Below are 24,254 nucleotides of genomic sequence, written 5' to 3'. Positions count from 1 at the left end.
ACCTTGTATTCTCAGCTTAAGCATATGATTTAGTTTGGGTGACTCAAGAGTGCAGAATCTGATCAAGGCGCCGAGGTACACGGTTGAGTCAAGAGTGCCAGGGGCGTTTGAAGCGTACCTTGCCATTCTTGACAAGTCTTGGCTTATACTGCACTCGGCCCGAAGAAAACCCCACTTAGGGTGCAGTCTCGTAACCATAAGCCCTATAGGTAAAAGGGATAAGAGGATGCGAAAACAACTGGTTGTTGTTAAGACTGGATGGGAGAATCTAACCTTGTATGGTAGAAGTACGCCTCCTTCAAGGGGAAACCAGGGGGAAGATAATGGCGGCACCCTCCATTAGGGAGATGATAAGTGTCTTAAGACGCAAATGTCATTAGGATTTTTACTCGCAAGGGTATTAAGGCTTGTCATATTTGTGCAACAATCCTGAAAAGGCAATAATACAAAAGAAAAAGATAAGACGAGATCAATGGGTTTTCGCATGAAAGTGCGAAGACGTCCTGCGATTTCGTCGCAAGACGGCAATGTCACGGGGCTTTATTTTCGCAAGAATATTTAGGCCTATCATATTTTCGCAACATTCCTGAAGAGGCCATAATACAAAAGAAAAAATTTAAAGCAAGATCAATGGGTTTTTGCATGAAAGTGCAAGGATGTCCTGCGATTTTGTCTCAATGACAAGAGGTGGCATAATAAGACCTTTAACTAGGAAGGCAAAATAAGACCACACATGGATGAGATTTTGAAAAGAATCAAAATTCACTTTGCATTTGATTGCGAAATTATACATAAACAACTGCGAAGTTGAGGCACACAGTAAGAAAAATCGGCAAAATCTCTCATTTGGATACAAATAACAGAGGCAAGTATGGGAATGAAATTAGAGAATGTTATTTGTCTCCACATAATAGATTTACGCAAAAATTAAAAAATTAATGATTATATTGATTAACCATATTGCAAGGAAGAATTGTTTTAATGAATGCAGGTCAAAATGAAAGAAACTCATATATTAAGGAATATGGAAAACCAAAAGAATTCGCAAATATACAGAAAGGAGGAATAAATGTACAAGTATTACAGAAGATTAAAGAAAGAAACAAAGACTACTTCTTAGTTGATCCTTCATCATATTCATCAGACTTGTTTCCTTCTTCGTCTGCATCAGAACTTTCATCTCCATCAGAACCTTCATCACCATCAGATTCTTCATCCCCAGCTTCGCTATCAGAAATAATCATACTGGGAATGTTCTTTGGGATCTCCTCCAAGAGACAAGGATAATCAGAATGAGGAATACTATGGTCATCACAAACCATTTGAATAGTTTGATTGCGAAAATGCATAACATCATTCTTGAAGTTCGCAACAGTGATCTTGATTTGATTCTTTAATCTAGAAACTTGTCGTTGCGAGAAGAAAGATTCTTTGCGAGTTCTATTTTTTCAGCTTCAAGTTCCTCAATCCTTTTGTGATATCTACTTTCAAAATCTGCGAACAAAAGATAATCAATTATAACTTGATGAAAATTCATAAGAAACAAAAGATTAGTGTTGGAGAACAGTTAATAACCTTCTCTGTCAGAAATCATATCTCTAATCAAGGCTGTATGCTCAACTTGGAGACTAACATTTACACCTAAATCTTTTCTTGCATCGTCTAAGATTTTCGCAGCCCAAGAAAATTCATCCTCATTACTTATAATAAGACGAGAACGAATTTGGGTTTCTCTTTCACAGAACTCGGTATTCCTGCGGTTAGCTTCATCTCGTTCAAGTTGAACTTCAAGAAGGGACTCTTGGAATTTCGCCAAAGCCTTAGCACATTGATCAGAGATGCGATCCTTATCATCTATGAGACTGCTAATTTTGGTTCTCAACTCATTAATTTTCTCTTTAGAATTAAGAAAGAGACGCTTAAATCGGTTGGCTAAGCCTAAACTAGATCTATGGTCAATTTCTAAGAGGCGAAATTTGGATCTTAGTTCATTCAAGGAAAGAGATGAAATTTTATCATTTGAGAAACTATTTAAAGATTTATTAAGACGCTCAAGAAGGGTATCATTATCCAAGGCATTAGGAAATGAATGAAGAAGGGTAGCTTCATCAGAAAGACCATAAATGTCTGCAAAAAGGATCAATTAAATAAGATAAAACAACAGGATGAATGAATGAAAGGAAAGGAGAAAAGAAACATACCATAGAGATGATTATTAGCTTGCTGAAGACTAGATATTTTTTTCTTATACGAAGAAGAATCAATTTCTAGTTATCCATTTTTCTCGCGAAGACATTTGACTTCAGCTTCCAGTTCCTCATTCTTTGTGCGAGATTGAAGATTCTTCTTTTTAAGATTTTCGCATCTCCTCTCAAGATCTGAGGCAACAGCGAAAGAAGCTTTTCCATCCTGCGAAAATATAAAAAGTATTAAAATATAAAGAGATTTTGAATTACAACAATGAAGAAATAAAAGGATGAAAGCATACCAGGCTATTAAAAGAATGCAGGAAATTGGGAGTCACTGATCTAGAAACTCCGCGAAGAAAATTATCACCATCCAGCAAAGGAACATCGCAAATTGTAGCGAGAGCTTTACAGGTGTTAGCAAATTGACTATCTTCTATTCCTTGCAAAGAATCATAAAAGAGGCCAGAGAGCTTAGCCATAGAAGATTCAGATGGGGAATCTTCATTTGCGGCAGGGTCATCATTATCTTCATCATCCTCATCATTCTTGGAATTTTCATGAGAAGGAATATTTGAAGGAGAGGAAGAACGGACTTTTCTTTTCTTTGAAGGAGGAGCAGTTGGTCTTTCCCTGCTAAGAGTACCTTTACCTTTATCACCAATCTTCGCAACATTGGCAGACTCTTCTATTTCAGCAATAATCTTCACACAACAGATAGAAATAAGAAATAGAAGCAACAGTATATTGTTCAAAATCATAAGAGAATATTTCTTACCTCATCTGTGTATGAGCGAAGAGCTAACAAGGTACTAGCTTTCCCAGTCCTGTTATAACTATCTTTCAGTTTTTGGATCTGTAGAATGTCGCAAGAGTCAGTGAACAAAAGAATAAAGGCAAATAAAGAAATATAAAGTGAGCGAAGCTGGAATAAACATACCTCTTTCTCCTTCTCGGGCCAAGAAAATACCCAAGGTTGATAGGTAGCGAGATTCTCAGGAAGAACATTTGACCCAGCAATGTAAGGTCCTTTTAACATCAAGGGAAAAACACAACATTTATCATCTTTGGATTGGCGAAGAGTTGTGTTCTTACCAGAATACCAATCAATATCTTGCATGAATATTTTAGCTTCATCAGTGTTATCTTTCCTATTCAAACGAATACCCCAGCGAGTATTCTCTTTCAACATGGAGATCAATTCATAATTTTCAAAGAAACTCGCTACTGTGTATTTCTCAGCAATTATCTCCAAATCTGCGAATTTAGGATCCCTAAGTTATTTGGAGTACAGAGATCATTTACCAGCACCACGGTTAGCGAACTCTAGCATCAGACGGATGCAATCCCCACTCAATTGGAAGATAGCTCGCGAAAATCCCGAGTGAGCGAGAATTTCATAGAATAGAGGAATATCTGGGTCATAAAGAGGAATAAGGAGACCTGCGAGAATTTGACCTAGAGAAATTATGATTGATTGATCATCACAATATTGATCAGAGAAAAGTTTGATAGAAAGAATTGACTTGGCACTTTCACCAGGAATGGTAGAAAGTGTGAAACCTTTCTCAGCAAGATCTTTTTGGACGTCTTTTAAGGTTTTCTCATGTCTATGGCCACTTGGAGGCATATTTGAATATAGAGTATGGGAATGAGTAAAATGTAAGAAGATTAAAGAAGGAAGGATTACAGTAGCAGAACTTGCAGAAGAACAACAGAGTTGCAGAGATGAGAGAATAAAAAGAGAAGAGAAGGTAAAAAGAAAGTGGAAAGAAGAGTAAGAAGAGTATATAAAGAATATTTTTTACTCGAAGAAATAAACACCATTAAGACGAAAAGACATGAGCGGTTGAAAAGCAGCGGTTACAGAAGACGTGTCAAGAAACGGATGGAAGAAAGAATACGTGTGATAAATGCAGAATATTAAGAGATGAACAGCTGCGGCATTTCTCACATCATTCTCTACTTTGCAGAGAAGATATGAGAAGATGCAAGATGTAGCGTCAGAATCTCGCAGCAATAATGCCTCAGCGAAATTATCAACAACACGACATGACAACGTCGCAGAACAATTCCATAAATGACATAATAAATGACGTCAGCTAAAATCATGAGAAAAATGTGATGATTCTGCGAAAATAAGAGAGTTTGCGAGTTTAACATTCGTAAGGTTGCGAGAATGTCGCAAGCCATATCCGAAAATAAAGGACAGATTAGCTGTCATCCATTATGTATTTCCCTATAAATAGTCGTTCAGTTGTAAAGGAAACGAGAGAGATCTTTTTCTGAATCAGAAGCAAGTAAAGAGGAGAGAGAAAATCTAGAGCGGTGGTTATTCTTGATTCCTTTATCTTTTCTTGTAAGATTGTTTAAAGATTCATCAATAAAATTATGATGGTTGATCTAAAATGAGTTGAATGTTAATAAAATCTTGTGAGGGGTGTAGTGTAGGATTTCCTGCAACTACAGTGTTGTTACTTCAGTCGGTTCAAAGAGATCTACTAGTCCTATGGATATTGATATTCCAACTAAGAATAGCCCCTCAAATCACAGTACTCAAATGGGTATGGTGGCTGCCCTTAATCATCCACAACAACAATGTTAATCTTCTCCTGGAACTGTCAAGGATTGGGAAACATCTCGACAGTCCGTAATCTTAAGGCGTTTCTCAGGGCTTGCAACCCTCAAATTGCTTTTCTTTCTGAAACTTTATTGAATGAGGTAAAATCAGTTAAACTATTTTCTTCGTTAAATTTTGACAATTACTATTGTGTTCCTGCCATCGGAAGAAGTGGAGGTCTAGCTATTTTGTGGAATGATTCTATAAGAATGGAAATCGTATGTCCTGATAAGAATGTCATCCATTGTCGTATCAATAATTTCTTGGAGCAAGAGTGGGATCTATTTGGTGTTTATGGACCACCCAACCATCAAAAGAGGAATACCTTCTGGCAGAATTTCCCTCAATATACTTCTCAGGTTCAGAACCCTTGGTTTATGGTGGGAGATCTTAACACTATAAGTTCCATTTCTGATAAACATGGTGGATGGCAAAGTTTGAATCCAGTTAACCAAGGTTTCAAGGATTTCATTCAAGACAAAAGCTTAATTGATATGGGATACATAGGTCCAGCTTTCACTTGGTCCAACTGTGCTACTATGAATGACCTATCTTTGAGAGGCTCGATAGAGCATTATGCACCACTGAATGTCTAATGATGTTCAAGGAGAATGGGGTTCTTCATCTCCCCAGAATAAGGAGTGATCATGCCCCTATTCTCATCAATACCCATATGACAAACAAAAGGAAAAGAAATCCTTAAAACAAGATTGAGTACTACTGGATGGAACATCCTGAATTTCAGGATATAGTGGCTAATACTTGGTCTTCTCAAGATGGTGACACTATGAGAAAACTGGAAGGGGTTGGCAAGGCGCTTCACAAGTGGAGTAAAATATCATTCAGCAACATTTTTCAGGCTGTAGAAGATGCTAAGACTGAGCTACTCAATTTACAAAAAGAAGCCCATTTAAGAGATACTAGAACTGAAGAGAAAATTCTATGTGATAAGATTGACTCACTGAACCAATTGTAGTACAAGTATTATGAGCAAAGAAGCAAAGTCCAATGGATACCCAATGTGGACAAAAATACTCATATTTTTCATCTAGCTGCTAATCAAAGGAAGAGGAAGAATCAAATAACAGCCCTGCAATGCACTGATGGCAACCGGATTACACAAGCTGATGAAGTGGTAGCTCACTTAGTAAATCATTTTTCCTCTCTGTTCAAAAGAGACCCACAAGAGCACAACAATGTCATTCAAATCCAAGCTCCAGTTTCTATAGATGCTACTGATAATGAAGTCATTGCCAGCATTCCTTCTTCTTAGGAGATTTGGAGTGTGATCAAACATATGAAGAATCTTAAAGCACCAGGTCCATATGGGATGCCTGCCATCTTTTTCAAACAATGATGGGAGTACATTGGTGAAGGAGTCACTCAAATCATCAAACATTTCTTTGCCTCAGCAACTCTACCTTCAGGTATGAACCATACAAATATATGCTTAATTCCTAAGGTGAAACATCCAACTTTGCCATCTGAGTTCAGACCTATAGCTCTGAGTAACATCATGTACAAGGTGATCACAAAAATACTAGCTCAGAGACTAAAGAATCACCTAAACAACCTAGTGGATCATGCCCAATCATCCTTCCTACCTGGTAGAATGATCATTGATAACATTGTTGTTTCCAAAGAAATCTTCCACACCATGTCCACTTCTTCTTCTATAATAGGTGCTTATGCACTTAAAATTGATATTAGCAAAGCCTATGACAAGGTCAGTTGGAGATTTTTAAGCCATTGCCTTAGAGCCTATGGAATTATAGGTAAAACAAATGAACTGATCATGAAATGTGTCTCTACAACTTCTTTCTCTTTAATCATAAAAAGTCAGGCTGAAGGATTTTTTACTAGTGAAAGAGGCCTTCGTCAGGGTTGCGCTTTATCCCCATACATATTTATATTATGCACCCAAGGTCTCTCATGGCTCATGCACACGATGGAAAACAATGCTCTGTATAATGGTTATAAAATCTGTCGCAATGCTCCATCTGTGTCACATTTAATGTTTGTTGACGATATAATCCTCTTCGGTACTCTAGACGAGACAACTTTGAACACTCTCCAACAAGTTCTAGGTACTTATGCGGCATGGTCTGGGCAACATGCTAATATGCAGAAGTCAGCAATCCACTTCAGTAAAGGAGTAAGGCCTGAGCGAAGAACAGAAGTTGCAACTGTGTTGGGGGTAAAACAGATGCAAATTGATGATAAGTATCTTGGACACCAACTCCTCAAATCTGCTTATAACATTGATTCGTATGACTTCTTGTCTGGTAAATTTGATTCCAAGTTAGCTGGTTGGAAAAAAAGTCACTTCTCGCATGCTGGCAGAATCATTATGATCAATCATGTGCTAGGTCTTATTCCACCATATTACATGGCCACTTCGCTCCTTTCGAAAAACGTTCTGCAGAAACTCACTAGAACGATGCGGAATTTCTGGTGGGGTCACTCGAAAGATATTCAAAAACTCCATTTTATCAATTGGAAAAGGTTTGAACAACCAAAAGAAGATGGAGGTCTAGGAATTAGAACTCTGCAGCACATCAACAAAGCAATGATTGCCAAGCTCATATGAAAGCTCCTAGAGAATGATACATGCCTATGGTTTCAACTGATGAGATCTAAGTATCTCCACAAGGAAAACTTCTTGGAGGTAAAAAAACCCAAGAAAAGCTCTTCAACTTGGTCTGCTATGCTAATCTGCAGGAATGATCTAAAAGATGGATGTTGCTGGGCTATTAAGAAAGGGGAGAAGATAAATATCAAAGAAGATCCTTGGGTTCCCACCATCTACAACATGAGTCCTGCGCTTAACTCAAACGCCACCAATTGCCCTACATTTGTAACTGAGCTGATTCTGCAGAACCCTGTCAGATGGGATGTCGACAAACTCCACCAACTGTTTAATCAGCATGATGTCAACAAGATATTAGATATATGTATCTCAGAGACAAATGGTGAGGAAGTTGAAGACAGGTTATTATGGCTACATCACCCAAATGGGAGTTTCTCTGCCAAGTCCTTTATGAAATCGCTGCAAAACGGATTGCCTTATTCGTCAAATACTGGTAATATTGAAGAATTCCCTTGGAAAAAATTCTGGCAGGTAAAAGTTCTACCACCTAAAATTCATATCTTCATGTAGAGACTTCTGAACAATTGTTTAGCAGTGGGAAGCAAATTCATGCATCACTGGAAGGATGCAAATGCTGAATGCAGGCTATGCAATGGGGCTATTGAGTCCATCGAACACCTATTCCTATACCGCCCAGTTACCCAAAACTTCCTTTTTGCATCACCTTTAAACCTCATAACAGATGAGACTCTAAACATCTCTGTGCTTCACTATGTTAAAAAGTGGTTACTTGAAGGAGGAGATTTAGATAAGCTTAAATGGGGAGCATGCCTGATGTGGGTTACCTGGAAAACTAGGAATGATGTCATCTTTAATAAAAGCAAAATTCATATGGAGAAGATGTTACGGGATGCTGCTTACTGGTATAACCTGAACTCCTGTGAACTGAATACCCTGACCTTGCCAACTGAACAAGACCTGTTAAACTCTGCTGCATGTACGTGGGTGCCTCCATCTCAATTTACAACGAAGATTAACTTTGATGGTGCAACTGGCTCTAAAGGCCATGCTTGTGCTGCTGTTGCCAGAAACTTTCAGTCTAAAGTTGAAGGGTGTCAAACAAGAGTTCTAGAATTCAACTCTCCTGTAGAAGCATAAGCTAATGGTGCTTTGTTGAGTATTGAACTGGCCATCAGTATGGGGTTACGTCAAATCATTGTCGAAGGAGACTCTCTCACCGTGATAAACTCTTTGCGATATCAGCACTCACCTACTCCCTGGCGGATCAATAATACTATATCCAGAGTTAAGGAAAAGCTAAGTTTTTTCACCTCTTGCGAATTTAATTTTATCAAAAAGGATGCCAATAGTATGGCTCACTCCTTAGCAGCTTATGTTGTAGAACATAACCACTCTATGCAGTGGTTACCCTCCTCTCCTTCGTGTATCCCTCACATCTTGTGTGAGTCTTCTCCTGCTACTTAGCTTTGTTGTTTTGTTGGTTTTGTTGGTTTTTCCCCTTCAAAAAAAAAAATAAAAATAAATAGACAACGCTTTTATTTTGAACTGCAACACTTTTGGCTAATTTAGCAGCTCAATTTAGCCCATAAAACTTAGCCCGTAGAACATGTACAGGTTACAAACCCTATTGAGCAAACCAGTATAACTGAAAGCACAACTCGGGACACCCCGAAGTAATCAATCCCTAAAGCTAAAGGGTGACATTTTTGTACACGCTTGTGCGTAGACATCATAACACAAATACAAATCACTAACCAGATAAATAAAACTCGAAACTATTTTGCAATTCCAATTACTCAGTAATTTAGACCGAAAAAAAATACTTGTAACTTACTTTCTCAAGTAAATTTTGCAGAAAGATTAAAATATAAGTAAGGGCATATTTCCAACACAGGTAAATATAAGTTCATTTTTTTTACACAGGTAAGTCCACATGTTTGCGTGTTGGACCGATTAACAACACTAAAATGGAAATGCTACCCATCAGGGCATATTTCCAAAATTGCAAAATATAAATAATGGCATACTCTAAAACGGCAATGAGAATAGACATATCTCTAATTTCCCTCATTAATAAATCCAATCTAATTTTTTAAAAAGGAAAAACGAAGTTAATAACTAAAGGACAAAAGAGAAAGACCGAAACCACTAAACCACTGTGAGACTTATTACCCATCCCAGTATCCCACAGTATTCCGAGGCCATGTGGCAGTTGATACGAAAAGTCATAATTCCACAAAAACAGTGGTTGTTATTTGATGACCTAGAGTTTTCTAATCAACAACCTAGACGAATACGATACAGAATAACAGGACCATGACCACGTACAAGCAAATAAAATACACCATCCAGAGGATGCCTCTAATCGGAGTGGCAACAGCTAGACGAGTTTGCTCACTAACATGACAAGTAAATTATGGACAAGTAAAATATTTCAGAGTGTTTTGTTGAGCTCGATGTAAATTACCGAAGCAAAAAGACATGCAAAACAACTTAAGCTAAAAAGCTAATAAATTTTTTTTATCAAAAAAAATTACCGAAATTAAAAGAAAATAAAAAATTTAAACATACATTTCTACCCGTAATTATAAATGAACATGTCAGTATACTCACTCGGTAACTTGGATCAATGTACATTGTCGATTATCCTTTTTTGGAGGAAAAAAAACACTATTTAACACAATTGGTTGGTTGTTACACGGGAGATTTTGAGGTCGTCAAAGATGAAGGCTCTTTTTATACTTACATTTTAATGAGAAAATACAACTCAAGAGTTATCTTACATCAGTGAGATTTCGTCACATGAAACCTTAGTTATATAAGACCACTTCATTGGACTCTCCAAAATTCAGAAGATCAAAAGAAATCCTTGGTATTTTTTTCATTCCACAAGTTTGTTTGCAGAAGTTTGCTAATTGGTGTTGATCTACTTCTTCTTTTGAGTGTTCTTGAGTTTGTTTCAGACTACACATAATCATGGTGGTGAGTAGTATATAACTTCTCAAAGTGATCTCTTTTAATTACATGCTGTTATCACTTTTATATGAACTTGATTCAAGTCTACCTTATGGATTGTGAATGATATATGATCATTTGCCTTATCTTATTTTTCTCTCAACTTTCTCTCTGATATCTTTTCAAAGTCTCTTTTAATTGCATGCTGGTATCAGTTTTATGAAATTATGGATTGTGAATGACATGATCATCAACTCATCTCAGTGATATTTGTTCTTGACCCTGTTATCATTTTGTTCATTCAAATTTTGAAAATTTGTTTTGTTTAAAAACTGCGAATTTGGCCATTGATGAAAAATCTTTATGTAAGCCTGTTGGTCCTTGACTCATTTCTCTAAAATTAGATGAGTATGAAATTTCGTCTTGAGGGTTGTCCGGGGATGATTCCTGCATATGCCTAGTGTCATTGTGCTCTGACAAATCTAACAAAATCGTCCAATTACGTAAAATTGGACTAATTGTGTTTCTGAGTTTGTTAGTCTTTAGCTAACTTATTGATTGTTCTTCATTTAAGTTTTTTATGGTTGATCTGAATTCATTTTCTTTTTTCGACAGATGGTTTGTACTTTATGTGATGGTGCCTTGAAAGTTGGAGCTGGTAATGCCATTTTCTCTGCAGAGTGCTCACATTCCTTTCATTTTAATTGCATTGCTTCTTATGTGAAGTATGGAAACCGCATTTGCCCAACTTGTGATGCTAAATGGAAGGATATTCCTTTCACTAGCCCTCCAAATCCACAACAGCCATCTCAACTGAATTCCACACCACTGCCAAGTACTCTTTCGCGGACAAATTCTAATCGGATCGTTAGATTCACTACATCAAAATTCCCATCTTCTGAGCCATCTGTCTTCAATGACGATGATCCCTTAGACATCCAATCTCGTTTTTCCTCTAATGACATTTCTATTGTCAGGTCCGTTGAAATCAATACACACACTGAATTCCCAGCTGTTCAGCGATCAATTTCGCAAGAAAATTTCCATATACTGATCAATCTCAAAGCCCATGTTACCGATATAAATCAAGTTCATAGTCATATATCCCAAACTTGTCGTGCACCAATTGACCTCGTCACGGTTCTTGACATAAGTGGTAGCATGAAAGGTACAAAAATTCAGTTGTTAAAGCGAGCCATGGGGTTTGTGATAGACAACCTTGGTCCTTCTGACAGATTATCTGTAATTAGCTTCTCATCTAATGCCCGCCGCCTCTTCCCCCTTCTCCTCATGACTGGTTCTGGTAAGCAACATGCACTACAAGCTGTGAATTCTTTGGTTGCTGATGGTGAGACAGACATTGTAGGAGGACTAAAGAAGGGAGCGAAAGTCATTGAAGACCGGAAACACAAAAATCCTGTTTGTAGTATCATGTTATTATCAGATGGGCAAGATTCGTTCTCGAAGAGAATCAACCTTAAAAATATTTCAAGGTTGCAAATTCCAGTTCATACATTTGGATTTGGTGCAGACCATGACCCCAACATGTTGCACTCGATTGTGGAGGGTTCAAAGGGAACTTTTTCTTTTATTGAAGCTGAGGGATTAATACAAGATGCATTTGCTCAGTGTATCGGTGGTCTCCTCAGTGTAATTGTGCAAGATTTGCAAGTACGTGTCCACTCGCTTGACCCTTATGTTTGTCTTAGTCAACTAAAAGCAGGGAGTTATTCCACCTATCTGACAGGTGATAACCAAATAGGATCTGTCGACATCGGGGATTTGTATGCTGATGAAGAGAGGGATTTTCTCGTTCTGGTTAACATTCCAGTTGTAGCAGGTGGAATTTTCAACGATCAGATGAAGTTGGTTAGTGTGTGGTGTGATTACAAAGATCCTTTTACTAAAGAATCTGTTACAACTGAAGCTGTAGAAGTGAAACTTCAGAGACCCGAAATGGTTAATGAAGATATGGTTGTTTCTGTAGAGGTTGATAGGCAGAAGAACAGGTTGCAGGTCGCCGAGGCATTGAGTAATTCACGTGCTGCTGCTGAGAGAGGTGATCTGGCCACCGCGATGTCAATAATTGATAGTTGTAGGATGCAGATGTCAGATACTGCCTCTATGCATGCTGGTGACAGATTTTCTCATGAATTAGATTTAGAGCTCCAAGAGGTGAGATCGAGGATGGAAAACAGGAAAATTTATGAGTCAACAGGAAGGGGATTTCTACTTTCCGGAATGATTTCACATTCGAGGCAACTGGCTACAGCTCGAGGAGATTCTATTGAGAGTTCATCAAGCTTCAGTCAGGCTTACCAGACAACTTTCATGAGCAACATGGTTAATCTATCTCGTCAGTCTCTTCGAGATCTCCCTCCTCCAGACAGTTCACACCAACAATAGTTAAACAATAAATTGCTCTATGTTGCAATTTCTTTAGTTTTATAGATTTAACTTCTCTGGATGGATCCATTAGTGGGATTCTTATTTTATGGAGCGCTATTTCAAGATGTAACCGTTTCTTTCTTTTTTTTTAAGTTCTGAAAATTGATTAATATGCAAGGATTAAAGTGTTTTAGAGTAAAAGAGTTTACCTTCTTTTTTGTTTACTGTGAAAGAGTTCACCCACATTCTGTCAGGCTTCCTTGTGCTTAATGGCTAACGTGGGTTCATGGCATGTGTTTAAGAGAAAGAGTTTGGCAGCTGCCATACCTTGGGTTTTTATGCAAATATATAAGGCATTACTGGCGCTAGTAATTTGTAATCTACTTCATCAGTACTGACATACTATGCTGATGAAGGATTCCTAGTTCATTAGCACTACACATGTTGCAAAATATAGAACTCAAGTGCAGACCACATCTAATACTAGATCATGGGCATCAGACACTAAACACGACCATTGATTGGTAATACCGAACACGAAATGAGATTAAAACAAATTTTCTTTGCAGTTAAACAAGTGAAGAATACTACGTACATTTTAACAGGAAAAGCACAAAAGACTTCATACCCTCTTGTCCATTTACTAATTCAACTTTGTTTATTGTCTAAATTGTAAATCAAAATATGTGTTCTTAGTTGTTAGGTATTAGCAAGTGCGAATCTGTCACTTTTCTTCCACATGTAAGTCCACTTGTTTGCGTGCTTGATCACTTAACAACTCTTAAATGGAGAAGCCAACGATCAGGGCATATTTCCAAAATTCAAAAGGTGTGAAGTGGGTGGCAGTGGGATACTCTAAAATGCATTCAAAATAGACATACTTGTAGAAAATTTAATTTAATTTCGACAGACTAAAACCACCAAACCGCTATGGACTTATTACCCATTCCAGTATCCCACAGTATTTCGAGTTTTCTAAACAACAACCTATAGACAGATGATATGATACCGAAATAGAACACACATAGAATCCTACGTACTGGAGCATGCAATACCGAATAACCGGACGCAGATCCTTCGAAAATAAAGTGCTCGTCAAAAAAAGTGTTTTGCTGAGCTGAATGTAAACTGCTGATTAGAGGAATAAAAATCCAAAAATACATCTCTAGGCGTTTTTAATCAAATCACCCAGTTACTTATGCATTGTTGATCATCTTATATTTAGTAGAAAAAACAATAAGGCTATTTATTTAACACAACTGGTTGGTTGTTATACGGGAGAGTACGAGGTCGTCAAATAATGAATCTTTTTATATTGATTTGGGAAAATTAGGTTAAGACCCAACTCATGGATAATCCATAATATGAGGCCCTTAATTAAAAGAAGTTTAAATCTAGGCCTCAATCGTTGATATCTTTATGCATATTATCAAGCCCATAATTACATAAAATTTAAATTTAAACCCAAAATTATTAAAATATTATGTGATGATGTTCCAACCACCTCCGACCATCATCGCCACCTCCGACCACCACCGCCACCAACCACCTCAGACCAACAACGCCAGCCACCTCTGACCACCACTACTGCCGCCAGCCACCGCCAACCACCTCCGTCAAACCACCTCTGACCACCACCGTCATCCACCTCCGACAACCGCCACCCACCACCTCCGACCACCGCCGCCGCCGCCAGCCACCGCCACCAGCCACCTCCGACCAACACCTCCACTGACAACCACCGCCGCCAACCACCTCCTGCCACCACCGCCAACCATCACCAACATATGGCATGTGTATCCAGAAGTTACACATGCATATGACATGTGTAACGCAAAGTTACACTTGTATATAGATGTGTGCTCAGTAGTTACACATGTGTACGCAGAAGTTACACATGCGTATGGCATGTGTAACTACAAGTTACACACGCATATATGTGTACTACTAGTTATACAACAAAACTACACATAGAAAATACATGTATTACTTTAATATTCATTTACAATAATTTGTTTGTTTATCAATAATAGTAATTGCTTGTTATTCACAACAAACGAATCAAAAAACTAGATATGTAAAACGAAATCCTCGAAATAAGCCGCTATATCTTAGAAATAAGCCATGATATCCTATAATAGAAATGTTCTCTTCCCTTCTTGTCTTACTTGATTCCAAAATGCTTGGATATCTGAAAGAGAATAAACACCCATGGAATTAGGTTGGGATGAAGAAAAAAAAAACAGAATTTGTAGAGCATATGCCATGTAACCAACTTAAAGTAATCAGGAAAAAAAAAACTATGAAGAGAGATGTGTAATCAGAAATTACACATGCATATGGCATGTGTAAGTATTAGTTACACATGCATATAACTTGTGTAACAGTAAGTTACACTTGCATCCGACTAGTGTAACAGTAATTCAATCACCAAAACCAGAATTTACATATTCAATCAGTATGCGTAAGTAAAAGTTACACATCTAATTAGCATGTGTAACTAGAAATTACACATCTATTTAGCTTGTGTAACTAGAAATTATACATCTAGTGAAATTAAAGGCATAACAAGTTAATGAAATTGAAGGCATCTAAAGCTGAAGCATAATGGCTGATTCATTTATACATACATACGAGGGAGGAAAAACTAAATCAAGATAACTGATTAGAATCAAAATTAGAAGTCGCACACGAATCTTACTAGTGTAACTTTCACTTACATCTGTGCAAGTATTGTTAGGGCCATCGAGGCAAAGAATTAACTCAAGTAAACATGCCAAAAAACTGACGTATTCATAGCAAGATAACAAAGAAAAGATGAAGTTACCTGGCGCTCAGTAGGTTCCCCTCTAACAGGCGAAATCAACTCGAAATAAAGATATGATTGAATCAACAATCTGTCATAAGACAGTCCAACCAATACGTGTAAAATCATTTGAATTAATTATCATTCAATCTATGTAAGGTTAAATGTACTTAGATCCAGAAATGCAAAATCAATTGATGCAAAAAATAATTTTGTTATTCATTTTTAGCATGTGTAACTAAGACTTACACATGGATATGGGTAGTGTAACTGAGAGTTACACATGCCACTAAATATAGTAGTTACACATATATAGTGGCATGTAAACCTAAAATCTCTTTGTACGTATAAAGTAAAAACACTAAATATTTAACTTACAGTGTCATTGCAAAGGATTTTACCTCAAAACCAAAAAAACAGACGGTCGAGGAAAAAAACAGAGATTGGAACCAATCCTCGATTCTCCAGTGCCATGTCCACTAGTGTCATCTGCACAATAACAAAGGGATGTTCATAACTGTACATAAGTAGCAAATACAGAGAATCCTTCAAGAGAAGAATTGTCAATAGATGCCTACGAATCTAACATACCGGTTATGGAGAACCAAAACTACAAAATATCAGGTAACATGAAATAATAGACACATGACTCAAAGGCTATTCTAAACCAGGAAGATCTTGGATTCAAGATATTATAACAAATATGGACCATATACATGTCCAGATACACCAAATGTTCCCCTCCACCGCCAAAGACCTTTGCTCTTCTATTACATATAAGCAGCTTGGCACTTCATTTAAAAATATACCCTTCACATTAAGTTTACGAGAATCATATGTGGGAAAGCTACCTTATTTAATTTTGCAAAGAAAAAAATAGGTGGGTGACGTATTAGATGGGTCATGAATAGTGATAAGGAAGAATTTGGAGGTATTCAGTGGCATAAACTATGCACATACACATGGTTCCAGGAGCTGACTACTAAGCCATACCGACCAGTTGACATCGCGAATCACATTTATTTTCATAGTGCCATTTTTTCCCCTCGAGTTTAGAGTGATAATGACCAAGAATATTTCAACAAGAAAATAATACTAATATTTTAAGAGGCCTCGAGTAGACTTGTTTCTAGTGGAACTTAATGCCTATTTGCTGGTGAAGGAAGCTTACAGCAACAATTAAGTTCATGGTTCTAGTTCAGGGAGAGAGAGTTTCGTAATACCTGCAATGTTTGAAAGATAATGGATCTCATGAGTGCTTCCGCAGTAGGATATTTTTCTGCATTTTTATCTCAGTCACCACCACATCTCTACTCCTTTCTTCTGCAAATTCCGTCAACAACATCACATCTCCTTGTTTTAGTTCCAACAATTTAGTTCAAAAATCAACCTGCAATTTCAGTTCCACAACCAACCATATCACCACCTCTCATTTCCAACAAAAAAAATACTATGTAACAGTTAAATTCGATTTCATTGACAGAGATGTATCAAACTACATAGAATCAGAAGTAAAGTACACAAAATTAAGCAATTCAGTGAAAGTATATGAAATTCGTAACAAATAGATAGGTAATAAAGATGATGATTCGTTGATAACGAATCTGAAAACAAACTTTCAATCGAGATTTAAGATAAAAAAGACTGAGTGATTCTCAATAAAGAAACCTAAAAAAAGTTTTCTAATATTTTTTTTTTCATATTTTCATCTTAAAAGCATTGCAAAGAGCAAACTATAACAGATTTGAACTCTGATCACGAGTTCATCGCGAGATTTGAACTATGAGTTCATCGCAAACCATGATTCGTTGTAGAAAGCTTTCTAATCAACAAAGTTGTTTACAAATATGAAATCAGAAATAGAGATTAAAATCGTGTTAGGAATCTGAAATTAAATTAACAATTATTTCAAATCCAAACAAATCAAGCCAGATCTAGAACTTATAAGCTTAAAAATTCGATCTCAAAACACTTACATCCACAGCCGTAAAATTAAAATTAGATTCAATCTAAAACCAAAAATGATTGATTGATTTCGTTCTTCTGTAATACGTAAACGTCATCAGCAAAGATCAATGGAGCGAGAATCGTTTTCTTGCTCTCTGCAATTGTTTTCTTCCTTTTGATGAAGAACCCTAATTTGTTTCAGAGCAGAGACGAGAGAGAAGTGAGAGAAAGTGAAAATGAAAATGAAACTGGAAATGAAACCTATAGCCTATTTCATTAGGTATATATAGTAAAGGGAATTTTTGGTATTACGAATTTTTCCCAAACCCTAAACTTTATTATCAAGTCCTGAAATCTAAAGTTCTGGGCCTAGAAATATTAAAAAGTGAAAGTATGGAGTTGACAGGAGAGGATCCATTTAGTGGGGCTTCTATATATTGAACCCATATAGTAGGGTTCTAGTATTTTTCACTTTTATATTTGCATTTTAATGAGAAAACACAACTCAAGAAGTTATCTCACATCAAAGAGATTTCGTCACATGAAACCTTACTTATATAAGACCACTTCATTAGAGAGATCAGAGGAAAGAGACTTGGCGCATTTTTTCATTCCATACAACTTTGTTTGTAGAAGTGTGTGGTGATCCCATTACAGACCAGATACAAGACATTGGTGTTAACTTCTTATTTTCATTAGTGTTTGGATTTATTTCAGACTACATAAACATAATCATGGTGGTGAGTGTGTATCTTCTCTTAATTACATGGTGTTATGAGATTATGGATTGTGAATGATGTGATGATTGACTCATCTCTCAGTGTTTTTTTTGTTTTTGACTGTTCTCTAATCATTTTGTTCGTTACCTTTTTTGGTGAAAAACTGCTAATTTGGCCATGGATGAAAAATCTCTGTGTAAGCCTGTTGGTCCTTGACTCATTTTTAAAATCAGCTGAATATGACATTTGGTTTTGATGGTTGTCCGGGAATTATTACCTGCATATGCTAGTGTCACTGTGCTCTGATAGATCTACCAAAATCGTTCAATTACGTAAAATTGGAAGATCTACTAATTGTGTTTATGAGGTTGTAAGTCTTTAGCTAACTTATTGTTTGTTCTTCATTTAAGTTTTTAAAGGTTAACTGAAATTTATTTATGGGTATTTTTATTTATTTTGTATTTGGCAGATGATTTGTACTTTATGTGATGGTACCTTGAAAGTTGGAGCTGGTAATGCCATTTTCTCTGCAGAATGCTCACATTCCTTTCATTTCAATTGCATCAAAACATCTGTGAAGCTTGGGAACCAGATTTGCCCAACTTGTGACGCTCAATGGAAGGATATTCCTGCCTTTGGCCCTGCTTCAAATCCAGGAATCACACCAGCCAGATTACGGCCACGTATTCCTTCACGAACGATTTACACAATCGGGTCATTACATCACATCCCATCTTCTGACTTGTCTTCAATGACGATGATCCCTTAGATTTCCAATCCAGTTTATCCTCTAATAACATTTCTATTATCAGGTCCATAGATATCAAAACACACTGAAACCCCAGCAGTTCCGCGGTCAGTTTCACAAGAAAACTTCCATATACTCGTCAACCTCAAATCTAATGTCACTGACATTGATCAAGTTAATAGTGATTTAACTTGTCGTGCACCAATTGACCTCGTCACGGTTCTTGATATAAGTGGTAGCATGAAAGGCACAAAAATTCAGTTGTTAAAGCAAGCCATGGGGTTTGTGATAGGGAACCTTGGCCCTTCTGACAGATTATCTGTAATTAGCTTCTCATCTAAAGCCCGTCGCCTCTTCCCCCTTCTCCTCATGACTGGTTCCGGTAAGCAACATGCACTACAAGCTGTAAATTCTTTGGTTGCTGACGGTGTGACAAACATCGGAGAAGGACTCAAGATAGGCACAAAGGTACTTGAAGACCGGAAACACAAAAATCTTGTTTGTAGTATCATGCTATTATCCGATGGGAAAGACTCTTTCTCAAAGAGAATCAACCTTAAAGAAATTTCAAGTTTGCAAATTAGAGTTCATACATTTGGATTTGGTGCAGACCATGACCCCGACATGTTGCACTCGATTGCGGAGGGTTCTAAGGGAACCTTTTCTTTTATTGAAGCTGAGGGATTAATACAAGATGCATTTGCTCAATGCATTGGTGGTCTCCTGAGTGTAGTTGTGCAGGAGTTGCAAGTACACATCCAGTCGCTTGACCCTCATCTTTGTCTTAGTCAACTAAAAGCAGGGAGTTATTCCCCCAATCTGACAAATGATAAGCAAACAGGATCAGTTGACATCGGGGATTTGTATGCAGATGAAGAGAGGGATTTTCTCGTTTTGGTTAACATTCCAGTTTTAGCAAATGGAAATTCCAACGATCAGATGAAGTTGGTTAGAGTGTGGTGTGTTTACAAAGATCCTTTTACTAAAGAATCTGTTACCACTGAAGTTATAGAAGTGAAACTTGAGAGACCCGAAATGGTTAATGAAGCTATGGTTGTTTCTATAGAGGTTGACAGGCAGAAGAATCGATTGCAGACTGCTGAGGCAAATGAGTAATTCGCGTGCTGCTGCTGAGAGAGGTGATCTGCCCACCGCGTGGTCTATTATTGATGGTTGTAGGATGCAGATATCAGACACCGCCTCTGCACATGCTGGTGACAAATTTTCTGTTGATTTAGATTTGGAGCTTCAAGAGGTAAGATCAAGGATGAAAAACAAGAAAGTATATGAATCAACAGGAAGGGGATTTCTACTTTCTGGAATGAGTTCACATTCGAGGCAACTGGCTACATCTCGAGGAGGTTCTACTAAGAGATTAGGCTTCACTAAGGCTTACCAGACACATTCCATGAGTAAAATGGTTCTTCCATCTCGTCAGTCTCTTCGAGATCTCCCTCCTCCCGACAGTTCAAACCAGCAATAGTTCAATAATAAATAGCTCTATGTAGCAATTTCTTTAATTTTACAGATTATACTTCTCTGGATGGATCCATTAGTGTGATTCTTATTTAAAGAAGTGCTATTTTAAGATGGAAGCGTTTTATGTTTTCTTTTTTCTCCTTGTTCTTAATGGATTAATATGCAAGGATTTAAGTGTTTAAGAGTGAAAGAGTTTACCTTCTTCTTTTTTGTTTACTGTAAAAGAGTTCACCCAGAATCTGTCAGGCTTCCTTGTTCTTAATGGCTAACGTGGGTTCATGGCATGTTTTTAAGAGAGAGTTTGCAGAGGCTTCCTTGTTCTTAATAGCAGCGCCAACATTGATCTTTGTCTTTCTAATGATTTGCTAATTATCCTCCAAACTTCTATTGTCGAGAATGTGGAAATCTGACAGAGCCTGGTTATTTTCATTGAAGTTCAGCCAGTTGCCAATAATGGTATTTGAATGTTAGGCTGTAAAGGGGTATGGTTTGTGCACTAAAAACTCTTTCTTAAGTCCAGGTCATGCAGGTTTGAAGAAGATCATGGTATTTGAATGTTAGGCTGTAGCAGACCTTTGCATGAGTCCATTGTATATCAATTATATCTGCTTTCCAACAGAAATCAAATCCCTGACCTTCTGATTGTTAATTCAGAAAAATAGATCAAGACATTCTGGATGTTGAATTGAAAATTTGGTTCAGATATACCTCAAGATCAGTGAGCTTACTCCTGGCCATCTGGCAACGCCATTAAATTTTCAGTGAGCTCAATCCAATGAACTACAATCAGCGATCAAAAAGAAAATGCAGTGGTATAACATGTGGATCATTTTTCTGAAAAATACAGCAAACTTTTCATTTTTCACTAGCTCTGAAGTCTGAATCTGAACAATTTATACACATATTAGCTTTGTGGAAAAGATAAATTCCATCAGTGCACTACTACTGTTCCAGTAAACAGTTGACGAGTATCACCAAAAGCTGTAAACTGATCTTGCAGAAGTATTTGTACAATGACGAGTATTGGATACGTCAAACTCCCCAGGATAATCAAAAAAGTGTTGGGTCCTTGCAGAAATCGAGTCTCCGATTTTCTCTCAGAATCTTCCACTTTGAATCGTTTGCTGTTGCATGACAGTGTTCCACTGGGGTATACCAATATTTACAAGGAGCAATTGAATCGCAAACGTAACAGTAGCACTGCAACAAATATAAAAGTACGCCTGGTTAGATGAATCTTCTCTCTCTCCAAAATTGAGAAAGTGCACTACAGAAAGTAGAACTATCTTTTAATAAAAGGATTTTGGGTGTTGGTTAAATCGAAGAAGTATTGCTGGATCTAGAACTGACTACACTAACATGAATGTATATATGGATAGCGATTATATTCCAAGTACCCATGAAGAATCACGACTGATAACTTAGAAACATCCAGCCATATGCAAACAAACATTGTTACATTTTACTCAAGCAGGTGAAATCTTCCAAGAGCACAAGCTCTAGTACAAGAAAGATCTCGTTATTCATCTAGTGATTCCGGTAAACCTAACAACAGTCAACAGATAACAATATGACAAGTTGCTAATGGCTGGGTTCAATGTGCACCCCCAGAACTCTTGAAAATGGTCCCTCTAGACAATTTTGATTTTTACACTATTAAAATTTCATGATATGAAGTGGTATCATGGGCCATTGCCTTGGTATTTACTTCCACTCTTTGAGCCCTAATAATGGTTAACTCAAGATCAGCTTTAACAAAACTAGCATTAAACATTTCCATCTAGTTCCACTCTTTGATCCATAATAATGAATTACTCAAGATCAGCTTTAATAAACCTAGCATTAAACATTTTCATCTAGTTACACTACTTCTGCTGTTCTGCAGCTAATTCTTCAACAGAGCACAGCCGAAACATCAGACCATCTACAGACTAGAGGATCCTAGCCAGTTGCCACTCAAGTTAAACTCTCTTTCACAAAAATGCTTAACAAGATCAAACAATTCTAGGAGAGTAGGGACACACATTTGTCCACATTTCCTACTACTAACATCGTAAACGATACCCTATTTCAATTTGTTAACTATTTTTTTTTCCTTTTTACTATCTAGCATACAAAATTGATACTGCTAGTGGTTTAACCACACTCTTGGGATTTTATGCAAATACCTAAAGCATTACCGGTGCTAGTAATTTGTAATCTACTTCATCATTACTGACAGTATGTGACAACCATGCTGATGAAGGATTCCTAGTTCGTTAGCACTACACATATTGCAAAATAAACAATTCAAGTGTAAAACACATCTGATACTCAAAAGGACATCAGACAGTAAAGTATTGATTAGTAATACGAACATGAAAAGAGATTAAAGCAAATTCACTTTGCAGTTAAACAAGTAAACATAACAGCCTCATAGATACATTGAAGTCATGTACTTAGAACAGTATATCAAACTTAATACCTGCTTACAGTAGCTACTGTGTGGTGTCTTGTTGAATGGAAACTTCACACAAAGATGTCTAGAATGCGGATAATCTCTGCAAGCAACCTTCAACAGGAAAATAAATCATATTAGCGAAATTAGGGATTCAACGCCTCTAACTACTCAAAGTAAATCAATTTTCCAGTTCAAATTACCACATTTTTGGTTACACCAAGAAAACTTATACAGCACATAAACCCTAAATTAAACCCTGAAAACCGATTCTTCGACAAGACACTTAGATTCTTTCTTGTATATATGAAAGGGTTTTCTTCAGTGAATCAGATTCATGAATAAACAAAAAGGGGGTTTTCCAATTTGCCCTAAAAACCTAAAATTTCACTAAAATCAAAACAAATAAACAAAAATTAGGGTTTTGTCCTACTCCATAACCTTACCTGGCCAATTTCAGCTACAACAGTAAGATCTTCATCCTCAGATTCCTTAGCGTCGTTGATAGAGAGTTTATCTATAGATTCAAAAGGATTGAAGTCCAAAATCAAACAATCATCATCGATTACTCTTTGTTTTCTCTTGTTTTCGTCTTTCATAGCAGAATTTATCGACCTGTAAGGTATAAAAGGACTTTCATCTTCTTCATCAGATGAAGAACAAATATCTATAACCTCGATCCCATTTATTTTCTTCGCCATTTTTTTTTTAATTAAGAAAAAATTACTATTGGTTTTCTCTCTTTTTTCTTGATCAAGTACGGTTTCTGTAGAGACGTTTGGGAGTTTCTATATACAGGGGTAGGAGAGGAGTAATCCGACCGTTGTAAACTTGTTGGTTCCTTCTTGGAACCAGACTCGCCAACTTGGGAATGTGAGTCCTCCGTCCTGCTATCTTTTTTTCTTTTTTAAGGTAGAAAGATACAAAAAAAAATCACTTATAGACGGTAGATAGGAAAAATTAATGAAGGTTATTATTGGGGCGTCACATTTTATTAGAGGGGGTTTCACCTAATATGATAAAAAAGGGTCATCCAAAAGTAATATCAAAAATCCTTTATCTCAAATAATTTTGTAATGACCGAACAACTCTTTAGTTAATTTTAATTTAATTAATTTCTAAGGTTGGAATCAATGTAAACCTGGACGTAAAACCAATTTCTACGGTTGGAATCAATCCAAACCTGGACGTAAAATCAACTTCTACAGTTGGAATTAAAAGGAACCTGGACGTAAAACTACATGCAAATAAAATTCTACGGTTTAATCCAAACCTGGGCGTAAAATCAATTTCTACGGTTGGAATCAATCCAAACTTGGACGTAAAACCAATTTATACGGTTGGAATCAATCCAAACC

The 24,254-nt window shown here is 37.0% G+C and overlaps 3 protein-coding genes and 1 pseudogene across 3 annotated transcripts; 3 read left to right on the top strand and 1 right to left on the bottom strand.

Moving 5' to 3' along the window:
• The first annotated feature begins 4,784 nt into the window (after positions 1 to 4,784).
• LOC113351954 lies at positions 4,785 to 5,402 on the top strand. Its single transcript, XM_026595853.1, has one exon. The coding sequence runs from the start codon at positions 4,785 to 4,787 to the stop codon at positions 5,400 to 5,402; it is 618 nt and encodes a 205-aa protein (XP_026451638.1).
• A 4,746-nt stretch (positions 5,403 to 10,148) lies between these two features.
• On the top strand, positions 10,149 to 12,984 carry LOC113349120 (E3 ubiquitin-protein ligase WAV3-like). Its single transcript, XM_026593038.1, has 2 exons — positions 10,149 to 10,399; positions 10,988 to 12,984. Exons 1-2 carry the CDS (start codon positions 10,394 to 10,396, stop codon positions 12,776 to 12,778), a joined length of 1,797 nt encoding a protein of 598 aa, XP_026448823.1. The 5' UTR covers positions 10,149 to 10,393; the 3' UTR covers positions 12,779 to 12,984.
• Positions 12,985 to 18,515: 5,531 nt separating this feature from the next.
• Positions 18,516 to 20,463, top strand: LOC113351953 (annotated as a pseudogene).
• Positions 20,464 to 21,164: 701 nt separating this feature from the next.
• On the bottom strand, positions 21,165 to 23,759 carry LOC113353940. Its single transcript, XM_026597410.1, has 3 exons — positions 23,343 to 23,759; positions 22,924 to 23,010; positions 21,165 to 21,659 (listed from the first exon to the last, which is right to left on the bottom strand). The coding sequence occupies exons 1-3, from the start codon at positions 23,595 to 23,597 to the stop codon at positions 21,510 to 21,512; spliced, it is 492 nt and encodes a 163-aa protein (XP_026453195.1). The 5' UTR covers positions 23,598 to 23,759; the 3' UTR covers positions 21,165 to 21,509.
• Positions 23,760 to 24,254: the final 495 nt, after the last annotated feature.

This window comes from Papaver somniferum, chromosome 2 (assembly GCF_003573695.1).
Source record: "Papaver somniferum cultivar HN1 chromosome 2, ASM357369v1, whole genome shotgun sequence".
Taxonomy (NCBI): Eukaryota; Viridiplantae; Streptophyta; class Magnoliopsida; order Ranunculales; family Papaveraceae; genus Papaver; species Papaver somniferum.
The sequence above is the reverse complement of the archived record's forward strand: the minus strand, read 5'-3'. Positions and strand labels throughout refer to the sequence as shown.